General features: G+C 41.9%; 1 protein-coding gene across 3 annotated transcripts in view; it reads right to left on the bottom strand.

The window, feature by feature from the left end:
- The window catches only part of SHMT1 (serine hydroxymethyltransferase 1), a 28,532-nt gene extending 10,130 nt beyond the window's left edge, over positions 1-18,402 (bottom strand). The window contains exons 1-9 of one of the 3 annotated variants that reach the window (XM_056803928.1): positions 18,243-18,384; positions 14,814-14,855; positions 12,199-12,313; positions 9,065-9,210; positions 8,694-8,809; positions 7,881-8,041; positions 6,696-6,777; positions 2,441-2,653; positions 1,770-1,886 (exon numbers count right to left, since the gene is read on the bottom strand). In XM_056803928.1, coding sequence (XP_056659906.1) covers positions 1,770-1,886; positions 2,441-2,653; positions 6,696-6,777; positions 7,881-8,041; positions 8,694-8,809; positions 9,065-9,210; positions 12,199-12,294 — 931 coding nt within the window. In that variant the 5' untranslated portion in view covers positions 12,295-12,313; positions 14,814-14,855; positions 18,243-18,384. Of the gene's footprint in view, positions 1-1,769; positions 1,887-2,440; positions 2,654-6,695; positions 6,778-7,880; positions 8,042-8,693; positions 8,810-9,064; positions 9,211-12,198; positions 12,314-14,813; positions 14,856-17,270 lie in introns of all 3 variants that reach the window. The other 2 variants (XM_001379089.4, XM_016423759.2) reach the window with 2 other exon arrangements.
- Between the last annotated feature and the right edge of the window lie 3,946 nt (positions 18,403-22,348).

Genomic DNA, 22,348 nt, shown 5'->3' on the forward strand with positions numbered 1-22,348 from the left:
TAACCTTGGAAAATTTATGTATAGATTTATTGCTGGAATAAAAAAAAATTAATGATTGTTTCATTATTTGTATTTATATCCCCAGCCAATCAGTATGGGGCCTGGCTTAAAAAATGCTTACTGATTTTCACTGTGTATACTTGAAAATCGCTTACCCTAAAAAAAGAACTACATTTCCCAGGAGCCCACTGACTTCCTGTTATTACATACTTCCTGTAGATAGGGGATGGTGGTAAGGTGGGTGTTTGAATTGACTGATCAGCTATGGGCACATGATTTTTATTTTGTATCCTCTTTATTCTTTGATTTCTAATGATCTTTAATAAATCTCCAAAAAATATGATATTTTTATTATTAGAGATTATAATTTTAATTTTTACAACTGACACCAGGAAACGACCACTACCACCTAATCCATTTTTATCCCTAAGAAAATGTCCCCTTTCACTTTCACTGCCATTTCTGTCAGGCCCACTCTTTTAGGGGAATTTCATGGTAAAGATATCATATGAGGAAGCTGAGGCAAATAGTTAAGTGACTTGCCCAAGTTCACACAGCTAATAAATGTCTGAGGCTAGATTTGAACTTGGTTATTAGATGAATCTTTCTAGATTCCACACCCAGCACTCTATCCCACTATGTCACCTACCTGCCTAACTCACCTATGGCTGCTGCTCAAATTTTTGGCACTTATTACCATTTCCAAAAACTTTCTAGCATCTTAATAGGAATTAATTTTATCAAATGCTTCCTTCTCTAAGTTACATAGGAAAGCATTTGGAAGGTAAAACACTAAAAAGCAGACAAAAGCCTAGAAATAAGTAGGATAAATATTGCATAAAAACTGTTCAAACTACTCAAGAATTTGTCCCAAAGATGTCTCAAGTATGCAAGTCTTTTCCCTTTCCTGAAGTGGCTCCAGTGGCCAGGTTCCTGTCCCAAACTACAACTACCAATCCCTTCTTTTCCTAATTTTTAAAAATTGATAGATAATCTTTTCTGTGCCTAAAAAATATTCCCTGAAAACAATGAAACAGAAGCGCATCTGATCATCCATATCTCTTTCACTTTTGTTGCTTAATGGGTCCTTTCTATCCTGATCTTAACATCAACCTTTGGGTCCTTTCATCTGCTCTGACTATACCCCCCTTCCCTGTTTGTTAGCTGTAAGGATGATATTAGAAATGAAGTCTTGTTATATTAGAGATAAGAAGGAGAGTATCTAAGTCAGCTTATGATCAATAATCAATCCACTGCCTATTATTTTTACATAGCCCCCATGTAGGCAAAACAAATGAAAAAAATTTACTCTAAGTCAGTTTCATTACCAGTCCTCAAAACTCAACACAAGTCCAGGAAAAGGGCAGACAGGAATCTTACAGATCTCTCCAAGAGGATGCTCTCCATTTTGATATTCTAGAAATACTGACACTTTGGGGTTTTTTTTGTAAAGAGGTTAGAGGGGATGAGGAAAACGAAAAAGAAGGTGCTCTTCGGGCAGCTGGGTGGCTCAGTAGGTAACAGAGGCAGGCTTGGAGAGAGGAAGTCCTAGATTCAAATCTGGCCTCAGATATTTCCTAGTTGTGTGCCCCTGGACGAGTCACTTAACCCCCACTGCCTAGGGCATGATGCTCTTCTGCCTGGCAACTGATACTTAGTATGGATTCCAAGACAGAATGTCATGATTGAAGAAAGTGGACTCTTCTACGTGCTCCCTGACTTGTGGAAAGTGTCACCACCACAAGGGGGCTCTGACATTGAAGTTTTACCTGCGATGGCATGGTTGTGAGGCCCTCCCTGTAGGCCTGGGAAAACAGCTGAATTAATGAGTGACTCCAGATTGTACATCGTCTGTTTGCCTGTCTTGGGGTCCACACTGCGCACTCCTAGAAGGAAGAAATCCAAGATGAAAATCACGCTGCCTTCTCCCAGTTCAAACTGAGCACTGATGAAGCTTTCTCTCAAGCAAATGGACTGGAGAGCACCAAGCACACAGGCATACTTTTAAAGCAGGAATGATCGGATTTCTAAGGCTGAGAAATGTGTTTGAGTCCAGATAACACTTGATGGTCTCTTTGGGCCTGACCAGTTATTCTATAGGCAGTTATTTTGCCTTAAGCATTAACCATTATATTTTAAAATGTATTAAATAATATATGATAGAAATGGGTTTTGAGTGATAATATGTATAACCAAGTGGAACTGCTTGTCAACTCCAGGAGGGGAGAGGGCAGAGGGAAGGGAGACATTTGGCTTTCTTTGGTAGGGCTATAAATGGGGTCACTGTGGCTTGACCACAACAGGCTCTGGGCTGGCTTTCCTCCTGCCACAGTCTCCTAACTTTCTATTCCTGCAAAGGGAACAGAACCACAGGTCCTTCCTAAGAGCGGATGCTCCAAATAAGCCGGCCGGGAGAAATGCTACTTCTCAGCATCCACACCTTTCCTAAAGAAGATCATGGCAGAGCGACAGCCTCGAAGGGTCTTGTGTGTGGTGGTGGTCACCACGTCACAGTATTCAAAGGGGGAGGGGACCACGCCGGCGGCCACTAGTCCACTGATGTGGGCCATGTCAGCCATGAGGTAGGCTCCATTACTGTCTGCAATCTTCCGCATGCGGGCATAGTCCAGGTTCCTGGAATAGCAGCTGACTCCTAGGATGAGAAAAGAAAGGGGGGGCGCGAGCGTCAACTTTGAGAAACATCAGAAAACTGAGGCTTAGCCTGAATGCTTAAACATATCATTAAAAATGATTTATTTTTAAAGTGTTTATGATTCATTTCCTTTCACTCCCCCCTCCCAGAGCCGACAAGCAATCCCACTGGGTTGTACAAATGTTATGGCAGTCACTTTTAAAAATATGTATTTCTTATGTTTTGCATAATAATGCAATGTATAACCCAAATCAAATTGCCTGACAGCACTAGGAGGGGGAGGAGATAAATTCAATTATATAACTTAGAAAAACATGTACAGAAATTTATTATATTTAACTGGTAAAATAATTTTTTTAATTTAAAAATTAAAAATGCATATTTATAAAAGACTAAAAGTACTCCTTTATTGGTCTTCATACCTCAAAACACAGACTCGAGATGAGGTAATGAAGCCAAAGACTAGCTGAAGGGTTCCAAGTATGAACGAATCATGAAAGCATTAAAGATGTATTCAAAAGCCTACTCAAGTGCTCGTGGACCAGACTCGTGGATCTAGTTCTAATATTTCACACGATTGGTTTCTGGATCCTTGACGTGAATTGGGGCTCACATTTTGTGCAATTCAAACCTCTCCCCACCTCTGCAGTCTAGAAGGCTGGCAAACAATTTCTATAGCTTCTTTGTCATGGCAAAGGCACCGGAGCATTTGAGATGGTGCCAGTGTGAGGAAGGAAGAAGGACTTTCGAATGAACTTCCCGTCTTCTGGGCTACTCCATTGTCTGAATCTCTTTATCTTGTTGCTGATTACCAACATGATGCTAGTCTTTCTGCTATGACATCTGTTTGAGTAACAATCCCGTGCCCCCATTCCTTGAAACTTCCATAAAACCCAGTCCCCCCGTCTGACTCAAACTTTCTCACACCAGCCAACAGACTGGACGCAATGCTGAGCAATCCTGTGTCTCTGTGTCTATTTTCTTTTTTTATGTTCTTCTTACCTTAATTTTTAGCCCTTCCACCCATATTCCCTTTCAGGTGCTTAACCCATGCAAGATCATCTTGTAGCTGCAGGATGGCTACAATGTCATTCTATGAAAAAGAAAAGATATACCCTCTTCTAAGAATCCCAAACTGGGCCACTGAGGACTCAGAACCATCCGAGTTCTGAAGCCGTGGACCACATATGGGGCAGCTTTGGTCACACTCAAGATCTGCCCACCACGGATATTTTAATCCCTCCCAGGCTCCATCAATCCCCTTTCTCTATGTTTGAAAGAGAAGAGATCATCGCAGTACCCCATGAAGGTGGGAGCCACAACCCAATGTCCTGGGGCTAGAAAAGGCGTCCATGTGGCTCTCAATCCACTGAGCCACGCAGCTGCTGCTTCAACAAATACTTTTATACCATCTCAAACACTGTGGCTTCCTGGTCCAACAACTGAAATGACCACAACCTTCACTCCAACACAAACCACCTTTGTTCTCATCAAAGATCTGCATGAAAGTCCATGATCTGGAACATTCCTTCCTTGGATCACAACCTCTAGTCCTTTCAGCTCTCCCTCATTCTTCCTAGACCCATTCTTCATCCTCATTTGGCTCACCAGTCACTTCTTAAGACTCCTATCCATTATCCCTCCTCTAGCTTCAGGTTTCTCTCTTTACTCTCAGAAATGTCCCCATAACTCTTCTACTAGCAGCAATGCAATGACCCAGGACAATCCAGAGGAACTTAGAAGAACACTATCCACATCCAGAAAGAACTGTGGGAGCAGAAGTGCATTAGAAAAATGTATGATCAATCTCAGTGTGTGACAGGGATGTGATTATATGAATAACACAGAAATAGGTTTTGAACAATGATACATGTATAACCCAGTGGAACTGCTTGTCACTTTTTGGAGGGAGGGAGGGAGAGAGGGAGGGAGGGAGGGAGGGAGAGAGGGAGGGAGAGAGGGAGGGAGAGAGGGAGGGAGGGAGGAAGGAAGGAAGGAAGGAAGGAAGGAAGGAAGGAAGGAAGGAAGGAAGGAAGGAAGGAAGGTCCCCATAATTCACTAACTCAGCTCTACAATATCCGGCACCTTTTTTGATTTTCCTTGATCCCTTATCATATTGTCACTTATGCCTTGCCAAACCACAACCTTGGACTGCCAGCCATCATTCAACTTTTACGTCCCTACTCCTATGGCCCTGAAGGCTACAGAAGCACCATTGGGGGCCACCACAAACTTTTTCTATCTTATCTCACAGCTGTAAAAAAATCCTTTTTCTGGTGAACTCTACTGCTCTGGTAAATAGCAGCTGTTCCAACCTCTTCCCTCAACAAGCTTTCCCCCCCTCTTTTCTCATCTACTTTGCTGAGAAAATCAAGGCCATCATGAGCTTTGACTTCACTCCAATTCCATATCCCAACCCCAACATCATAGACTACTCCCTCCTTCTCTGCTCCAATAGCTATCAAAGGATCCCTTCTTGCTCACAAATGTCTGTTTGTGGTCTTAATTCTATCCTGGTCCATCCCTTCTAGGCACCTACCCCCAGGATCTTTTCCTCTCTCAACTTTCCTATTTATTAGATCCTTCCTGGCCAACTGCAGATCTGCCCCTACCTTCTCCCATTCCTTGGATCTTTCTTGGCTATTTCCTCTAACTTTTTTCCTTTTCAGATTCAAATTTCCAGAAAGAATTTGTTTATATAGGCACATGCCATTTACTCCCCCCTCCAATTCACTACCCTTACAATCTGGCTTCTGACCAAGGTTACCATCAATCTCTTTACAGAAGACAACTTGTTTTATGAAACCTCAACCAATATTATGAATTCAAAACCCAGATTGAACAATAAACCCTCAGAGAACCTATTGTTCACCCCCTAGGCAGGATTAGCAGATAGTATCAAATCTTAATTCCCATTTTCGTGTTCTTAAGTTTTCCCTTCAGTATCTAGGCCAAAGCCAAGTCCCCATGGCCTCTAAGCCTCTCCCTGGCAGGCTGCATGAGACTAGGGCATCATTCCCAAACAGGTGGCAGAGCCTAAGCTTGGTCCCCTCTCAAAATCTATATAAGCACATTCACATCCCAGGCCTGAGGTTCTGCGGGTCTCTGATTAATCTTCCTACCTCGTTCGGTGAGTTTCTCCCGATTAATCTTCCTACCTCAATTGTTTTGGTAGTTCCGTTTTTTCAGGTTGACACTGATAATCCCAAAGTCTTATTTCAAGGCTGTCAACTCCCCTTTTTTCCTGGATCCTCAATTGTTGATTGGCTTCTGAGTCCCCATCTTAAGTATTCTTTGCTAGATTGTCCTAAGGGTCGGCCTTGGGCCCTTTTTACTTGTCTCTAAAATCTTTCTTGGCTATTCCATTATTCCTCTAACATAAATCTAACCACTTATCTCATCTTCAAATCTGACCTCAGACCCCTACTCGTTGTATGACTCTGGGCAAGTCACTAAACTCAAGTTTCCTCTTCTGTCAAATGAGCTAGAGAAGGAAAGGGCAAACCATGCTAATAGCCTTGCCAAGAAAACCCCAAATGGGGTTACGAAGAACCACACACGCTTGAAAGGATAAGACACACAAAACTCTAGGAATAGAAGACAGTCTTGGCTCTCGAGCAGCTCACAGTCAAATTGTAGAGCCAATATACAAACTATGTATATGCACAGCAAAAAGTAGAAATAATCAATAAAGAGAAAAGCACTGAAAAGCAGCGAAAATTCTGGTCCTCGGTACCAAGTCCTCAGACTTCAAACAATAAAGGTACCTTCAGAATGGAAACAATTCTTCATCCAAAGTTCCTCCTGATAGGAAGTAATGAAAGGAACACAGAAGAACGATAGGAAGTCTCGGCCATGAGTATCATCAGGGTTTAACTTCCTGGCCTTTGTGCTCTAAGTTTCTCCAGATTTCTAAAGAATTTGCAACAAGTCTAAGAGCTCCAAACTAAAATGAATGCAAAGTTAGTGCTTCATATGATAGAAGATCATGTCATGAGGCTTCATCAAAAAGTGAGATTGTTTTCTTAAGCTACTTACTTACCTGCAATGATCAGTTTGGGGTGGAAGAGTCGGGCATTTTCTTCTAGTTTGTCATAGTCGATATAGCCAGTATCTGGGTTTACCTGAAGAAGGACAGTAATAAGATAAAACAAGTCAAGTCCAACATTCCACCATAGAAAATAGTCAATGAGCATGGATTACATGAACAAGGCTCTGTGCTGCAGACAGAAGTATGAAAAAGCCAGTCCTGATCCTCAAGGACTTTACAATCTAATAGAAAACACACCACAGAACAAAAGCAAACCCTAAAGCAGGGAAGGCAATGGGGTGTTGCCTTGTAGTCCAAGTTCAAAATGAGTGCAACAGGGAGGGAAAACAAGATAGGTTGGAGGACTTATCCGTTCAGTTCCCCTCCTAAAATGGAATCATTTATGGCTCTGCCTTCCAATGGGAACTGATAAGGGGTGAATAACAAGGTTGATTAGACTTTAGATGGTAAAATTCATTCCTCTACCCAAATCAAGGGATAGTCCTTTCCTTAAACATGTGCCAGAAGTCATGAATACAATCAGCTGTCTTCTGTCCCAAAAGGCAAATTGGGATGACTAATAATGAGACTTAAGAGGAAAGGAATGAGAAGAAAACAACTAAAGAGGAATCAATTTACCAAGAGTTCATTCCCTTCTCCTACACAGTGGATTAGCCCACAGAGAACACTTGCTCGCTTGTTTTTTGATTCCACAAAAATTATAGTCAAAACAAAAATAGCTGGACTCCAGGGCTACATCCCTGGACACAAATCAGCCACGAGTTACATCACATCACATTTAGATCACGACGTGCGCTTCAGTGGTGGCACTGAGTTTTTAAGGCATGAAGAGTTTGCTCAAAAGAAGCTAACACCGTAGGAAGAAATTCTCGGGATCTTCAGCCCATTTCTCAGGGCCAACAAGCCACATCACCAATGTAAAATCACTACATCAGAAGCAGCCTCAGAAATTGATTTGTGAAATATTGACTTCTGGTACAATGGTGTCAAGCTGTAGGAAACTGGTGACTGAGGACTCCACATCCTGGCCGTATTATGTATCCTCTACAGAAATGTGAAGCAGAATAAGGAGCTGAGAAATAAGGACTCTTTGTAAGGACTGACATGTGACATTTTATTATAGAGGAAAGATTTCATAAGAAATTTTTACTAGGAAATAGAGCCTGCCTTCCTTACCTTATAGGGCATGGACTCAAAAAAGATGGAGGTGGCAGAGATTTTCTTCTTGTCTGTCATGAATCCGTGGGTGAGGTGACCCCCATCAGGCAGGTCGAGACCCATAATCCTCCCATGTGGTTCCACTAGGGCTGTGTACACCGCAAAATTCCCAGGAGATCCTGAAACAGGGAACAGAGGTCTTACGCTGTCAGTGCCAAAGATCAATGCAACCAACTGGAAATCGAACCCTCAAGCCTGGCAGTAGCTGCTCTTCAGGGAATGGACACCAATGGTGGCTGGGGGCAAGGGCAGCCTTACTTCTCTTTAGGTTGTCTCTATGGTGTTTTAGAAAGACCAAAGAAACCACCCTTTCCCTCACCCCAAAACGTCTCCTTTACAAACAAATCTATCACTGATATCTGAAATTTTATCACTAATGACTCATTAATCTTGTTCTTTGCTAAAGTGAAAATATATCTGAGAGGCAACACATTAATACTTGACTTTGGAGGAGTGATCAGATCTCTCAGGGGCAAACTAGGAGCTCCCTTGGAGAGAAATAAGGAAGTTTTGAGAGACAAAGTAGAGTTGGGACAATGGCACGGGAGGGCAAGCTTAGGAATCCTTGGGGAAGAAGCAAGGGATTATGGGTAAATGGATCAGGTAAGGGAGATGCACTGAATACAGAAGGGGGAAAAAGAGCTGTGTCTAGTTCATCATTATACCCAGAGCCAGTCCCAGGTTGGCATTTCAAACTCCTTTCCTAGGGCTTGAAAGGCATGAGCCCATTTAGGTCTGAGCTGGACAGGACAAAACATTCATGGTATTTACCTGAATATGGCTGAACATTGACGCCCCAGTTTTGTGGGTCCAGGCCATAGGCCTGCAGAGCCCTCTTCTGACACAGAATCTCCAATTCATCCACAAACTCAGTACCACCATAATACCTAATTGGGAAGAGAGGAAGATATCTCAAGACTTGATAGTCTTGTTAATCCAAACTGTATTTTCGGGTATCTTTTCCCTGTTCAAGATTCCCATACCTGAAATCGTGCCCATGTCAATGGGCAAAGACTACACCAAGCTGTACATTTCTCCAAACAAGGGCTGATGGATTAATATGGATTAATGTTAAGCCCACATCTCGAAGTATAGTTTTAATATTAATTTTTTCTTTCCACAACCCCACTCTGTTCACATACCTCTGGCCTGGGTATCCCTCCGAGTACTTATTATTCAAGCAAGAACCCAGTGCTTCCAGAACTGCTCGACTTGCAAAATTCTCCGAAGCAATCAGTTCCAGCCCAGTCTTTTGACGATGGTTTTCCTTCTTAATGATTGTATACACCTGATGAAAAGAAAAGGCGAAAAAGGTCAAAATGTCCAATTTGGCCAAAGCATCAGCATCTTAAATAAGTTAAGAGTGGAAGAAATAGGTCCTACTTTTTGTAGGTTCCTTTTTGGGGCACCAGGGGCTACCGGGGTCAAACCCCATTAAAGAAGAGTCCTCTGCAATTCTAAAAGAGAAGGTATCCTTTACGCAAGAAAAAACAATGGTTTAGAAAGTGACCTGAGGGAGAAAAATAAGATTACGATGATTTCCATCATATTAATAAGAGATAAAGGACACATTTATATTTAATATACCAGATAATTATCACTATAAGGCTAATTCTAAATTGCAGCCCTTCAGCATGATCATTACCCTCAAAATACATAAGCATGTTATAGGAATAGAATCAAAGTGCAGAGGGGAAAAAGTAAATGGTAGGAGGTAGGCTGACGATTTCTAATCTCAGAGTTGACACCCCTCATTTATGTAACATTTGGCAAGTCCTTTCCTCAAACTGGCTCCTGCTCTGTACAATGAGTAGCTCTGACTCTTAATCCCTAAGGCGCCTTCTAAGCCTAAACATTTTATAATTCTGTAATCTGCAGAGGCAGGTAGGTGGCTCCGAGGATCAAGTGTTGAACTCAAACAAGTCAGGGAGACTGAAGGCAGTTAGATGACTCGGTGGATAGAGATGGGGGTCTCAAGACACTTCCTAGTTGTGTGACCCTGGGCAAGTCACTTAACCCCAACTGTATAGCCCTTAATGTTCTTCTCCCTCGGAACCAACATACAGTATTGATTCTAAGACAGAAGGCAAGTATTTAGGGTTAAAAAAAAAAAGGGGGATTATAAGTAAGGCCTCAGTTTAAATGTTGTCTTAGACATTTTCTATTCAAGGGGCACCTTGGTTAGAACACCATCTTGAAAGTTTTCTTTCAGCCTCAGTTTCCTCACCTGTAAAATGAGGATAATAATAGCATCTCATCTTACAATTGAGAGGACAAAATAATATATGTAAATTACCATATAAATGTCAGCTTCTAGTATGCAGTCACTGTTCCTAGCCCTCCTGTTATGGTGTTACTACACAATTTTCTGGACATCTTGGATATAGGTTAATATCTTTCTCTTCAATGACTTGCTCCATTCACATACCTCTGGTGGAGGAATCAATTATAAAGTTGTCATTATCAAGTTAATTCAAGACTGAAGGACCACGAGTTAAATGTGGCTGCCACACGGAGTCATATAGCAAAAGCCAGGATTCTGTCAAATAAGATGTCATTGCAAAGGCATTTTTCTTGTGGCAAAATCAAAAATACTTGTGAGTTAAGGAATCTTGATCGTTAAGAATTGGCAGGCACTCCACATTTCAGTCTATTCATTGGCAATAAGGACTAAATTCACAATTGAAATTCGGTCCCTTCTGAAGGTGCTTGAATTCAGCCTTTCTAGTGAGCATTACAAGCATCTGTGGATTTAGCATTTCTAACTACCAAGTCCCAGACTCAGTCTCCAAGAAATCTTTCTTGCCTCTTCCCTACTTTCTTATCAATAATCACATCGGCACAAAAACATGAGCTCTTCCTGAACAAGAATATGGCTAACCTGTGTTAAAACTAGGCTGTGTATCTTTGAAGTAACCCGATGAATTGTTTCCCCTGCCTGCCACTGATATCTGCCTGGCATCAAAGTATCATGGTTTTTGCTTAATAAAACCCTTCAAGCTGCAGTACCAGGAGCAGCACAACTTCTATCCTGGCTCCTCATTTCTTCTTTTTTCTGTAATTCTATCACTTCATGTCAGCTATAACTCCCCAGTTGAAGGAACCCTGTCTGGGCCTGATTTCACCAATGGTAGCAAGCAACGACTTTGAAAGTAAATCGGTCTTTAAAGCAAAGGTCTTAATTTTGTTGTTATTTTAACAATGAAAGAATATTAGTAATAATAGTTAGCATTTACATAGCAAGAGCTTTACATAAATTATTTCTGAATTTCACCAAAAATCAACATTTCACAAAGAGTAAATATTACAGATATATTTTCCCCAAGAAAAAAATCCTGATGGTATTAGATGGTGAGGCTAAACCTAAGTAAAATATCTTTATCCAACAGCACCCCAGTGGCGGTGGCATGGGCACCGTACCCCCCAAATTAGAGAAGTGTTTCAGGTAAACTATTAGCAGGGAAATTCCTTTGCTCCCTTCTATCCGTGACTTCTAACCCAAAACATCTGATAAGACCCTGAGAGGATCATACTCCTTAGATGTCGTTTAGATTTGAGATGAACGGAGAGATACACGTCTGTGATATCATCAAGTTGTATCTCAGACATCCATCTGTCCTCCAAACTATGAAGGCCACCCCCTATGTCTTCAGGCAAACCCCCCCCCCCCAAGCCTCAGTGCACACCACTCTTAGAGATAAGTCTTTACTCTTTGTAAAGAGTATAAAAACCCCAGAACGGATGTCATTGGGGACCAGCTTTCCACCTATGTTTTCCTCCTGGCCAGATGCAACATTACCTTCTAAATGAATAAATTTCTGTTTCTTTTTTAGCTCAATTTCCGAGTCTTGCATCCGTGCAAAAGGTACCCTTCCCAAACCCCAGGAGTTCCCCTCCAACCCCCCACGACAGCAGGACACATAAGTCAAGAGTCCCGTGTATGCCTGAGGACCTAGTGTAAAGTCACCAGAGAGGCCAGGGCAGCCAGAGTTTGTAAGTCACTGGCAGGGAGGGAGCCCAGGGATGGGGCTCTCCTTGCTTTGGTACCCTACGGGCTGGAGTTCCTACCTCATCTCTTAAGTCAGCTGTAATAGGGCACGGGGTCTTTATCTAAAGCCAGAAAAGCTACTGACCCCTTTTATCATTATTTTTCCTTCTCTTTACCAATAAATGCTTATAAATTTAGTAGTAAGTCCCCCAATTGATTTTTATTTATAACACTACACAAAGCCTTTTTCCAGGATGGCAATCTATGGCTCCCTAAATGGTCTCTCACCTCTATATCATTGTCCCTCAATGGCTGGGTCAGCATATTTTTTTGAGATTCCCAGAGATTAACACCATGGTTCTCTCCATTGACTGTCGATGCCATATTTCTGGTCTACGGATTCCTGAAACAGGAGGAGAGGGGGTTAAAAAGGGAATTTAGAAATGAAACCGTCAAAGCCTTTTATTACATATTTCATGATTATGATAACATTTCTTGACAAAAGTGCAGGATGCCTAATTTCTACTCCATCTCAAAAATACTTGACACAGTGCTTACTCTCTCCTTCTAACTGACCTGAAATACAAATGCAAATGATTAAAGAAGCTCCAGGTGAATAATGATGATGATGATGATGATGATGATGATAACAGTTTTCCACTAGGGGGGTCAAGAAGAGGAGGGCACAACTGAACAACCACCCAGCCCAATCCTATACTGTCTCCCCTGGAAACCTTTTCTCGCCCTCGAGGCAAAGATCATTCCCTGCTCCAAACTCCGGTACTACTTAGGCTCCTGCCACACTAACTTTTCCTTTTCCAGGAGGTTCCTATGTGTTATTAAGATTAAATGTGTTAAGATAAGCATCAGCTTAAAGAATGGGGATGTTTACCCTACAAAGAAAGATCAAAGAGGACCAGAGTGCTGTCTTCAAGGACCTGGAACAGCTATTGTTCCAGTGGTACAAGACAAAATTAGTTCTTGGCCTCAGAAGACAGAAATGAGTGGGAGGTGAAGAGAGGTGGTATGTTTAGGCTTAAAGAAAAACTTATCCATCAGATATCCCAGGGGGAGGCTGGGTAGCTCAGTGGATGGAGAGCCAGGCCTAGAGATGGGAGGTCCTGGGTTCAAATCTGACAACAGATACTTCTTAGCTGTGTGACCTTGGGCAAGTCACTTAACCCTCATTGCCTCGCCCTTACCACTCTTCTGCCTTAGAGCCAATGCCCAGTATTGACTCAGAAAGACCAAATTCAAGCTCAGACACATAACAAGTTGTATGACCCTGGGCAAGTCATGTAACCCTGACTGCCTCAGTTTCCTTATCTGTAAAACGAACTGGAGAAGGAAATTAACAAACCACTTCAGGATCTCTGCCAAAAAACCAAACGGTGTCACAAAAATTGGACACGATTGGAACAACTGAACAACAAAGACAACAACAGCATCCTAAAAGTCATAGGGCCATTCTTTTCTCCCTCCCGATCCATCCTTTGTGTCACAGTATCATCGATTTAAAACAGTTGGAAGGGCTTAGAGGTCATTCCATTCAAACCCTTCACTTTACAGATGACAAAAGGGAGGTCCAGAAAAGGAAAATGGCTTGCTCAGTCATTCGGGTACGGCCATAGTTTGAATCAAGGCCAACGAGCGTGCTATCTCGGTCTACCAGAATAATTTTTAGGCCGATGTGTTCAGCCTTTGACTTGGAAATCTTTCGTCTACTTTTACAGGATTTACTAGCACGACTCTCTTCCCTGCAGGTAGAATGATTCCAGGAATTAATCTGCCTTCTAATATCCTGGAAACTTTACAGTCTGTTTATAAGTACTGCCCTTGGCAACTACTTCCACCAAACAATGTTTGTAATAACTTTCTTCTAAGACAGAAGTCGCACATAAATACTGGAAGGACACCTTATTCCTGAACTTAAGCACATATAAATCACCGCCAGGCATTCCAAAACTGTCATTTCCTTGTTGTGTGACCTTTAAGAATAACCAGCACATTACATAATGTTAATGTGTACCAGGCATTGTGCCACCCACTTAATAATGATTATCCCATTTGATCCTTGAACCGATCCTGGGAGGGAGCTGCTATCAATGGACGACCATTTTACAGATGAGGTAAACAAAGGTTAACTGATCTGCCAAAGCACACTAAGTTGGTGTCTGGAGCCAGATTTGAACTCCTCGTACCTCTGTCTGCCTCCCAGCCCAGTGATCTATCCACGGCACAGCCTAACTAAGTGCCCCTTTAGGTAAGTCCTCATTCATATCTCTCGATCCCAATTACACCACCTACTTCCTAGGTGCCACTTTATTCCAGATCTCTGATCCAGTGACTACTTGCTAGGCAAAGAGGACTGAATAACGTAATAAATACCAAGGTTAGTATTTAACAAAAACTCTACTTCCCATTTTCTGCCAATGTAAGAAAAAACAGCAAGCTGTAGAAAGCTGACTCTAGGCCTGCCTTCATTTTTTATTTATTTATTCTTTAAGATATTTATGTATATATTTATTTTTCTTTTTTTAACTTTATAATAAACTTTATAAATATAGCATATATAATAGTATAACATTTAAAACTTTATAAATCCCAGAAAAATACAAAACTTCAGACATTACTCTCAGTTTAAATAGTCTAACGACTCTCCAGCAACAGAGGCAATACTTTCCCCAGATAAGAAATGTCTTATCAGTAGAAAGAGTTAAATGTAGCCCATGTTCAGAAAGAGAAGGCCCAGTTGGAATGATAGTGCTGCTGGGCCTGAGCCCAATTTATTTGCAGCATCTCTGAACTTGGCACTCAAGCATGGGCAGCGCCATCCAAGGAGCTTCATATCTGCTAACACAGAGACATTTTGCAAATCAAATCCATGTGAAGATTAGACTCACCAAACTCTGGTCTCTTATGAGGCTGAAAACCAGGCTGATAATCTAGAGAATAAAAACTTTTGTTTGAACATTAACTATTCAAGGTCAAAAAACTCAAGTGCGACAGCAGCATTTCCCAACCACAAATTAACGAAAGTCCATTTGGGATGCCCTCGGCCAAGGGACAAATCAGTCTTTTCCAATAGCCTGTTTCCTAACTCACTTCCTCAGTTGTTTTCCCCTCTCCAAAGACTACACAAGTACACAGCTGCATTCTTTAGTTAGGACTGGAAGTCCCAAGTCTTCCCAGATTAATCTTTCTACCTCGGTGAGAGACCATTATTAGTAGAATTACTTTGGTAGCTCTGTGTTGGGTTGTGTCTTGTTTTGAGGTTGTCTTGCCTGACTGTGACTTTAAGCAAGAAACAAATCCTGGACAAACTCTTTAATTAAAACTTTAAAATCAACTTAATTTAGCAGTGACATCTTTTCCCCACCAAATCTAATCAAGCCCAGAAATTGTCATGGTCCTTTGTATTTATTTGTGTCCTACTCTACATGAACCTCTGGGATTTTCTTGGCAGAGAATGGAGTGGTTTGCCATCTTCTTCTCCAGCTCATTTTCCAAATGAGGAAATCGGGGCAAACAGGGTTAAGTGACTTGCCCAGTCACAGAGCTACTAAATGTCTTAAGGTCAGATTTGAACTCGGGAAGATGAGCCTTCCTAACTCTAGGTATAGCACCCTATTAACAGGGCCACCTGGCTGTCCTATTAATTCACATACTACTCATTCAAGGAAAGCACAAGGGCTACAGGTATCTACTAGACATCATCCAAGAGTTAGGAGCTGGACTTTGGACCTCTGCTACTGATCTACTTTGAAACCCCAGACTTGACTTCATACCCTGAAAAGTCTTGTAAAAATTTGACCTCAAAATTGGTGTCAGTTCCAGGAGGGGAAAGAAAGAACATGAATAATGTATCCATAGAAAAATATTCTAAAAAACAAACCAAAAAAAATGGGACACATGCATTGCTGGTGGAATTGTGAATTGTTACAATTGGGAATTATGCCCAAAGGGCTTTAAAAGAATGCATGCCCTTTGATCCAGCAATACCACTACTAGGTTTGTACCCCAAAGAGATAAAAAAAAATTGGGAAAGGATCTGTTTGTAAAAAAATTATTTATAGCTGCATTTTTTGTGGTGGCCAAAAAAACTGGAAAAAGGACAAATTGTGGTATATGATGGTGATATAATGCTTTTGTGCCATAACTACTTGATTTCTATAAGAACTGGGAAGACCTATATGAACTGATGCAGAATGAAACGAGCAGGAACAGAACATTGTAGACAGAAAATGAAACATTGTGGGATGACTGCTACTGATAGCAATCCAATGATCCAGGACAATTCTGAGGGACTTAGGACAGAGAAAGCTATCCATATCTAGAGAAAGAACTGTGGGAGCAGAAATCCAGAAGAAAACATGATGCCTCACTTGTTGGTATGTGTATATGATGAGGTTTTGGCTTTCAAAGATTTTTCACTTACAAAAATGAGTAATATGGAAATAGGATGAGTAAGAATGTATGCTTAACCCAGTGGAATTCCTGGTCAGCTACAGGAGGGGGGGGAGGGAAGAGTTCGGAAGGGAGACAAGAACCATGGAACCTTGGAAAAAATTAAAAAGGAAAATAAAGGAAAAAAAGAATTGGGTCTCAAGTTGATGTCGAATATTTTGTAATTTATACAAGTATTCAGGGCAAATACTTTGAGTGAGTTACTTCTGCAGAGCCCCAGGGGGAAAAAGTTACCGTACAAACATTAAAAACCAAAGATCAGCATCTCCTCTAAGCATAGTATCAAATTCAACTTGCACCCTCACCAAAATCAATTTGCATAGAAATAGGGTGAAGAAGACAAAGCAAATTTGGAGATCAGAATCTTTAGTTCAATCAAAAAAAAGCACACCGGATTTGGAGTCCTAAGAATTGGATTCAAACTCATTTGTCACTTCCTGTGTTAACTTTAGTTGCTTTAACTATAAATGAGTGAATTAATCTAATGGTTTTTTAAGGTCACTTCCAGCTCTAAATCCTGTGTGTCTCTCTTAGTAATCTATTGAGTGAAGAACAGAGCCAGGTGGAGAAGGTGGGGGTGGGAAGGAGTTTCTTTCGGAGGGGAATAATTATTCCCCGCCAGTAGAGAAGTCTTTGATCTTGGAGGGAGACTCAGATGAGGCGATTTAAGCACTAGGAGCCTCAGGAGTTGATTGTTTCTTGGGGGGGGGGGGGGGGGCGGGCGGAGGAAAAAGATCAGAATGGCAGAATTTGCAGGCATACACCCCCCCCCCTCAGCTTGGCCTTCACCCAAATCCTTCTCCCACTTTCCCATAAGCAAAGCACAAAGAAATCACGACACCTGAAAGAACCCAAAGTTATCATTCATCAACAGCCTTTAAAAAAGTCTTTACCTTCTGCCTAGGAAGAACAGTAAGGGCCAAGCCACTGGGGTTAAGGGACTTGGCCAAGGGCCACACAGCTAGGCCATGTCTAAGGTCACATTTGAATCCAGATCCTCCGGCCCCAGGTCTGGTTTTCATCTCTATCCACTACGCTTCCTGGCTGCCCCCATCATCACCCTTTTTAAGGAGATCTTCCTGGGCACGCGGGAGGCTTTGGCTAGGGTGGAGGAAAGCCGGAACTCGGCTCTCTCTAGATCTACTGATCTGATCGAGGGGAAGACCCGCTGCGGAGCGCCGGAACCTGTGTTTCCTGTCCCGCCAGATGCCCCGTGTGCAGAGACGCCCCAGGTCCGGCCTCTTCTGCCTCTCAACCAATGCCTAGAGGTCACTTCTGGAGGTCAGGTGGGGGAGAAAGTCTTTGCCTACTTTTGGTGAAGCCAATTCTCCGGACAAACGTATAAAATGAAACACTGAATTACAACAAACTGGCTCTGGTGAAATGTGGCATCTAAATACGAACCACGAAAAATGCAAGTTCAGAGACCCCAGGTGGGGAACTCCCGCACTAGTCACTTCTGGGGGTGGGGGGGGGGAAGGATTCTAGGCTTCGAATTAAATAGGATTGGGGTGCGCAGGTCAGGCATTGGGTGCAGACCCTGGAAGTCCCTCCATGCGGACCAGAAGGCGGGGCGGGGGTCCTCCTGCTGTGCAAGACATTGCGAGCGGCGGGAAATCTCGGCGGAAATCTCAGCGGGGGGTTGGAGATGTTCTTGAGACCCCTACCCTCTCTCACAGGTTGCCCGTTAGCTGCTGGTCTCCAAAGCAACACCCCAGATCAACGGGGACCTCGAGACCCCCAAAGTCCTCCCAGAGATTAGAGCGGGCAGAGAACATGTGCCGCAATTCCCCAGACTTTAGCCAGGCGAGGACTCGGCGATGCGCGGAGCAGGAATAGCCCCAAACCTGGCCCCAGTGCTTTACCTTGACCCCAATCAGGATTTGCAGGACACTCCAGCACGTTCTTCTTCAGTGCAAGGGGAAAGCGGGCCGAAAAGGAGCAAGTAAGCAAGCTTTGCTCCTCCCCTTTTCAGCTCTGCCAGACGCGATAGGTGGAAATGGCTGTAGTGGGCGGAGCAAACCTAGTACCAGAGAGGGCCAGAAGCAGCTAGTTTTCAGTACTGGTGATTTCCTTTTGGCGCCACCAGTCCTTCCTTCGAGCTCCGCCCCCTCAAGATGCTATTGGCAGGAACGATAGTGGGCAGAGCCATTCAGCCAAGGAGTGGGCGTTTAGGCGGTCTTTACGGCATTTGGCTCAGCTCCAGCCCCCCCACTGAGCTCTGCCTCCTCCATACGCTATTGGCAAAAATGATGGGTGGGCGGAGCCACTCAGCCCCAGAGAGGGCACGAGAGCGCCAGTAATACAATGAAAGGAAAGTCTTTATTTCACGCTACTAGGTTCCCTCCACCGAACTCCGTCCCTTCTGGGCTCTCCTAGACCCTTAGGGCTGACGTGGCTATGGTGGGTGGGCTCTACCCGGCAGACGAGTGGGCTCTTAGGAAAAGTTTTGCGGAGTAAGAGAGGTGATTGGCCTCCTTATTTGGCGCCCTTCCGTCTGGCCACACTAATGTGAGAGAAACAGATGTTGCTGTCATGCTAGTCCTATATTGGAGCAGCCCCTATTTCAAAACAGATTTTTGAAAAATTTGGTCTCATCATTTTCATTCTCCAACGGGCCAAGTTCGGCTCTTAAATTATTTCTCAAATGAGCACTCTCCTTTCAATTCGCACTGCTGCCACCAGAATCCCAGTCCTCATCTCTTCCGTGGATGTAGACAGTAAGTACTGATTCCAAGACAGAAGGGCTTTTAAAATAAATGAAAATAAAAGCCAAAATGTAATAGAACTGCATAACCCGTGGTCAAATTCTGGGGAATTTTGCAAGCTAGTTGTTAAAACATCACCAGTGTGAAATACAATCGATTCCTCATGCACCAAGAATGTTATTTATCAATTAAAAAAAAATAGTGCCAACCAAAGTAGATTGTATTTCCAATAGATTACTGCTTACTTTAACTGATGATGTCTTTAATAATGAATGTTCGAAAGCAAACTGTTTTGTTCTGAAAGTGCAAGTACAATGTGAGGGAAAAGTTTGTAGTAGCTACAAATTTCCCTAGAAAATTCAACTAAAATGATTTACCTTGTTTAAATTGTTGATTTCAGTTATCACTTAACAATGAAATAAAACTAATTTGAAAATATTTCTAGATAAAAGTTGTCCTACTTGTCAGCAGTCTATTAAAAACTAAACAGGAAGTTGTTGCTAAAGTAATTGAACTTATTAAAATTGATCAAGTAAGAGGATTGAGATGGGCTTACAGTGTAGTTTATGAACTGTTCCTGCTATTTGACACTCGTCCTGCATTATATGCACATTTTTCTCCTTATGGCTTGCCAAAGAGATTAGCTAACTTTAATTTCTTCTAAGCCTTTGCTTTAATGATTGACTTTCTTGAAAAAAATTTATTACTTTCAACAATTTTGCAGTTAAGATCAACTAATATTCAAAAAGTACAAAAATCAATCAAATGCACCATAAAAGCTTTGGACATTTTAAAGATTGCTACTGGAAGACACTAATCTTAAGTTGATTATTAAGTCAGATAAGTTTTAAAACATTCCATTTTGTAAAAATAAACTAAATGCTCTTCCTAGAAATATGCTATTAGAAAATATAATTGAATACATGAAGTTATATTTCTTATCAGACTTCTATAATGAAATAATTTTTAAATTTATTTCTTTATTTTTTTAATAAAAAATTTCCACATAAATTTTCCAGTTATATGATCCATGCCTCCCTCCCTACTTCCCTTCCCCCTCCCAGAACTGACAAGTAATTCAATCTGGGTTCTATATGTATTATCATGCAAAACATTTCCTGGGGGCAGCTGGGTGGCTCAGTGGATTGGGAGTCAGACCCAGAGGCAAGTCACTTAACCCCCATTGCCTAGCCCTTACCACTCTTCTGCCTTAGAACCAATACCTAGTTCTAAGACTGAAGGTAAGGTTTAAAAAAGATTTCCATATTATTTAATGAAAGAATTTTTAATTTATTTTAATTTATTAGACATCTAGTTGGCCTTAGAAGCAACTAGAGCCCTGGACCTGGAGTCAGTAAGATCCAAGTTCAAATCTGACCTCAGACAATGATTAGCTATGTCTCTGGTTAATTGTTAACCCTATTTACCTCCAGTTCCTCGCCTAGATAATTATTCTAGTATCTTTGCCAAGAAAACCTCAAAGTAGGTCATGAAAAGTTGGACACAACTGATAATGACTTATTAACGGTTTGTTTGGTCTTATGAAGAACTAGCTTCACCACATATAGCAGTGAAAAAAAATCATTTAAATGGTATTTTAAAATAATAAGTCAATTTGAATGATTTTCCAAATTTTATAACTAATAATGTAAGAAACAAAATATCCCAACTCCTGCAACTCACTATCCTATAGCCAGTAATATAATTTGTGAGTGTGAGAAATAATTTAAATTGTGTCACAGAATCCTTAATGACAATAAATTTATTGGAAAAAGAGCAGATTGGGATGCAACCCCATTTGTCAGATCATGACTACAGCTGAAGAGCTAGGCAAATGAAATAAGGTCTTCTTGACTTGAACTGACAGTGGGGGCAGCCCTCAGGGAATGTGCTGGGCATGTATTGACCACATGTTGCCTGCTATCAACCCCTGCATGGGATTTTAGGTCTATTTCTGGAAGTGTATACACATAATAAAGCACCCTATCCTGAAAGCATCTTGTGACTGTTTCTTGTTCTCTTCTTGCATGGGGGCATGAACAGGCCAATCTTACTCTTTCTTATTGGCAAATGAGGCCAGAACTGCTGCTAGCCCCAACCCAGACTGACCTATGGCCTGGGATGTATAACACTGCTGTTTCTTCTTTCCCTATTGTTTCTTATGCCCTGCTCTTAGGTGAATGAATACCTGGGATGGCTTCAACCTTGTGAGCTTTGAAAGATGGGGTAAAGAGAGTTGGAGAGAGAGAGAGCAAGGATAAGAAGAAGAGAGAGGAGGGAAGGAAGCAGGGAGAGAGAAAGATTATATAGATGTATCATACATATACATATAGGTATATATGCATAGAAAATAAAACTGCTTTACCTAATAATGTTATAAATATATATGGATGAGTATATTTTGTAAAGTTTTACAATCTTCACAAATCTGGGAAGTAGATGCTATTTTTTTTTCATTTTACAGATAAAGAAACTGAGACCAGTTAAGTAACTTGCTTAGGGTCATACAACTAGTTAACAACTAAGACCACATTTGAACTCAGATTGTCCTGACTTCAAGTCCAGTACTCTATTCACCTGTGCCACCTGCTGCCTAGAGATGAATCTCTTTTCCAAATAGCCAGTGAAGTGGGGCACTTCATAAAGCAAGTCCAGACACCCCAAAATTCAATTATTGGAACCATTATTTATTTATTTATTTTTTAAACCCTTACCTTCCATCTTGGAGTCAATACTGTGTATTGGCTCCCAGGCAGAAGAGTGGTAAGGGCTAGGCCATGGGGGTCAAGTGACTTGCCCAGGGTCACCCAGCTGGGAATTGGCTGAGGCCAGATTTGAACCTAGGACCTCCCATTTCTAGGCCTGGTTCTCAATCCACTGAGCTACCCAACTGCCCCCTATTTATTGATTAATAAAGAATCCACCAGCTGGGACAGACTTGCCTAGTGGAAGCTGCATCAGACTGACATTACAGGATGGTTTATGTAGGTTACAAGATACAAAATTATTTCCTTTCACATACAGGTTCTTATTGACAACCAAACAAACCTTATCTCAAACACAGGTATGTGAGGTCAATGATGAGAGGGCAATCCTCAGGTTTTTCAGGAGTCAAACCCTTGACCCATCAGATAAAGGAGAGTAAAGTGTCCCAGGACCAACAGCTTAACAGCTTGAAGATGCTGCTGGATATAGGTCCTGAGACAGCTGATCAGGCAGGGTCCTATTAAAAGGCCCACTACTACTAACATGAGTGGACCTTC

The sequence above is a fragment of the Monodelphis domestica genome, chromosome 7 (assembly GCF_027887165.1).
Source record: "Monodelphis domestica isolate mMonDom1 chromosome 7, mMonDom1.pri, whole genome shotgun sequence".
Classification (NCBI taxonomy): Eukaryota; Metazoa; Chordata; class Mammalia; order Didelphimorphia; family Didelphidae; genus Monodelphis; species Monodelphis domestica.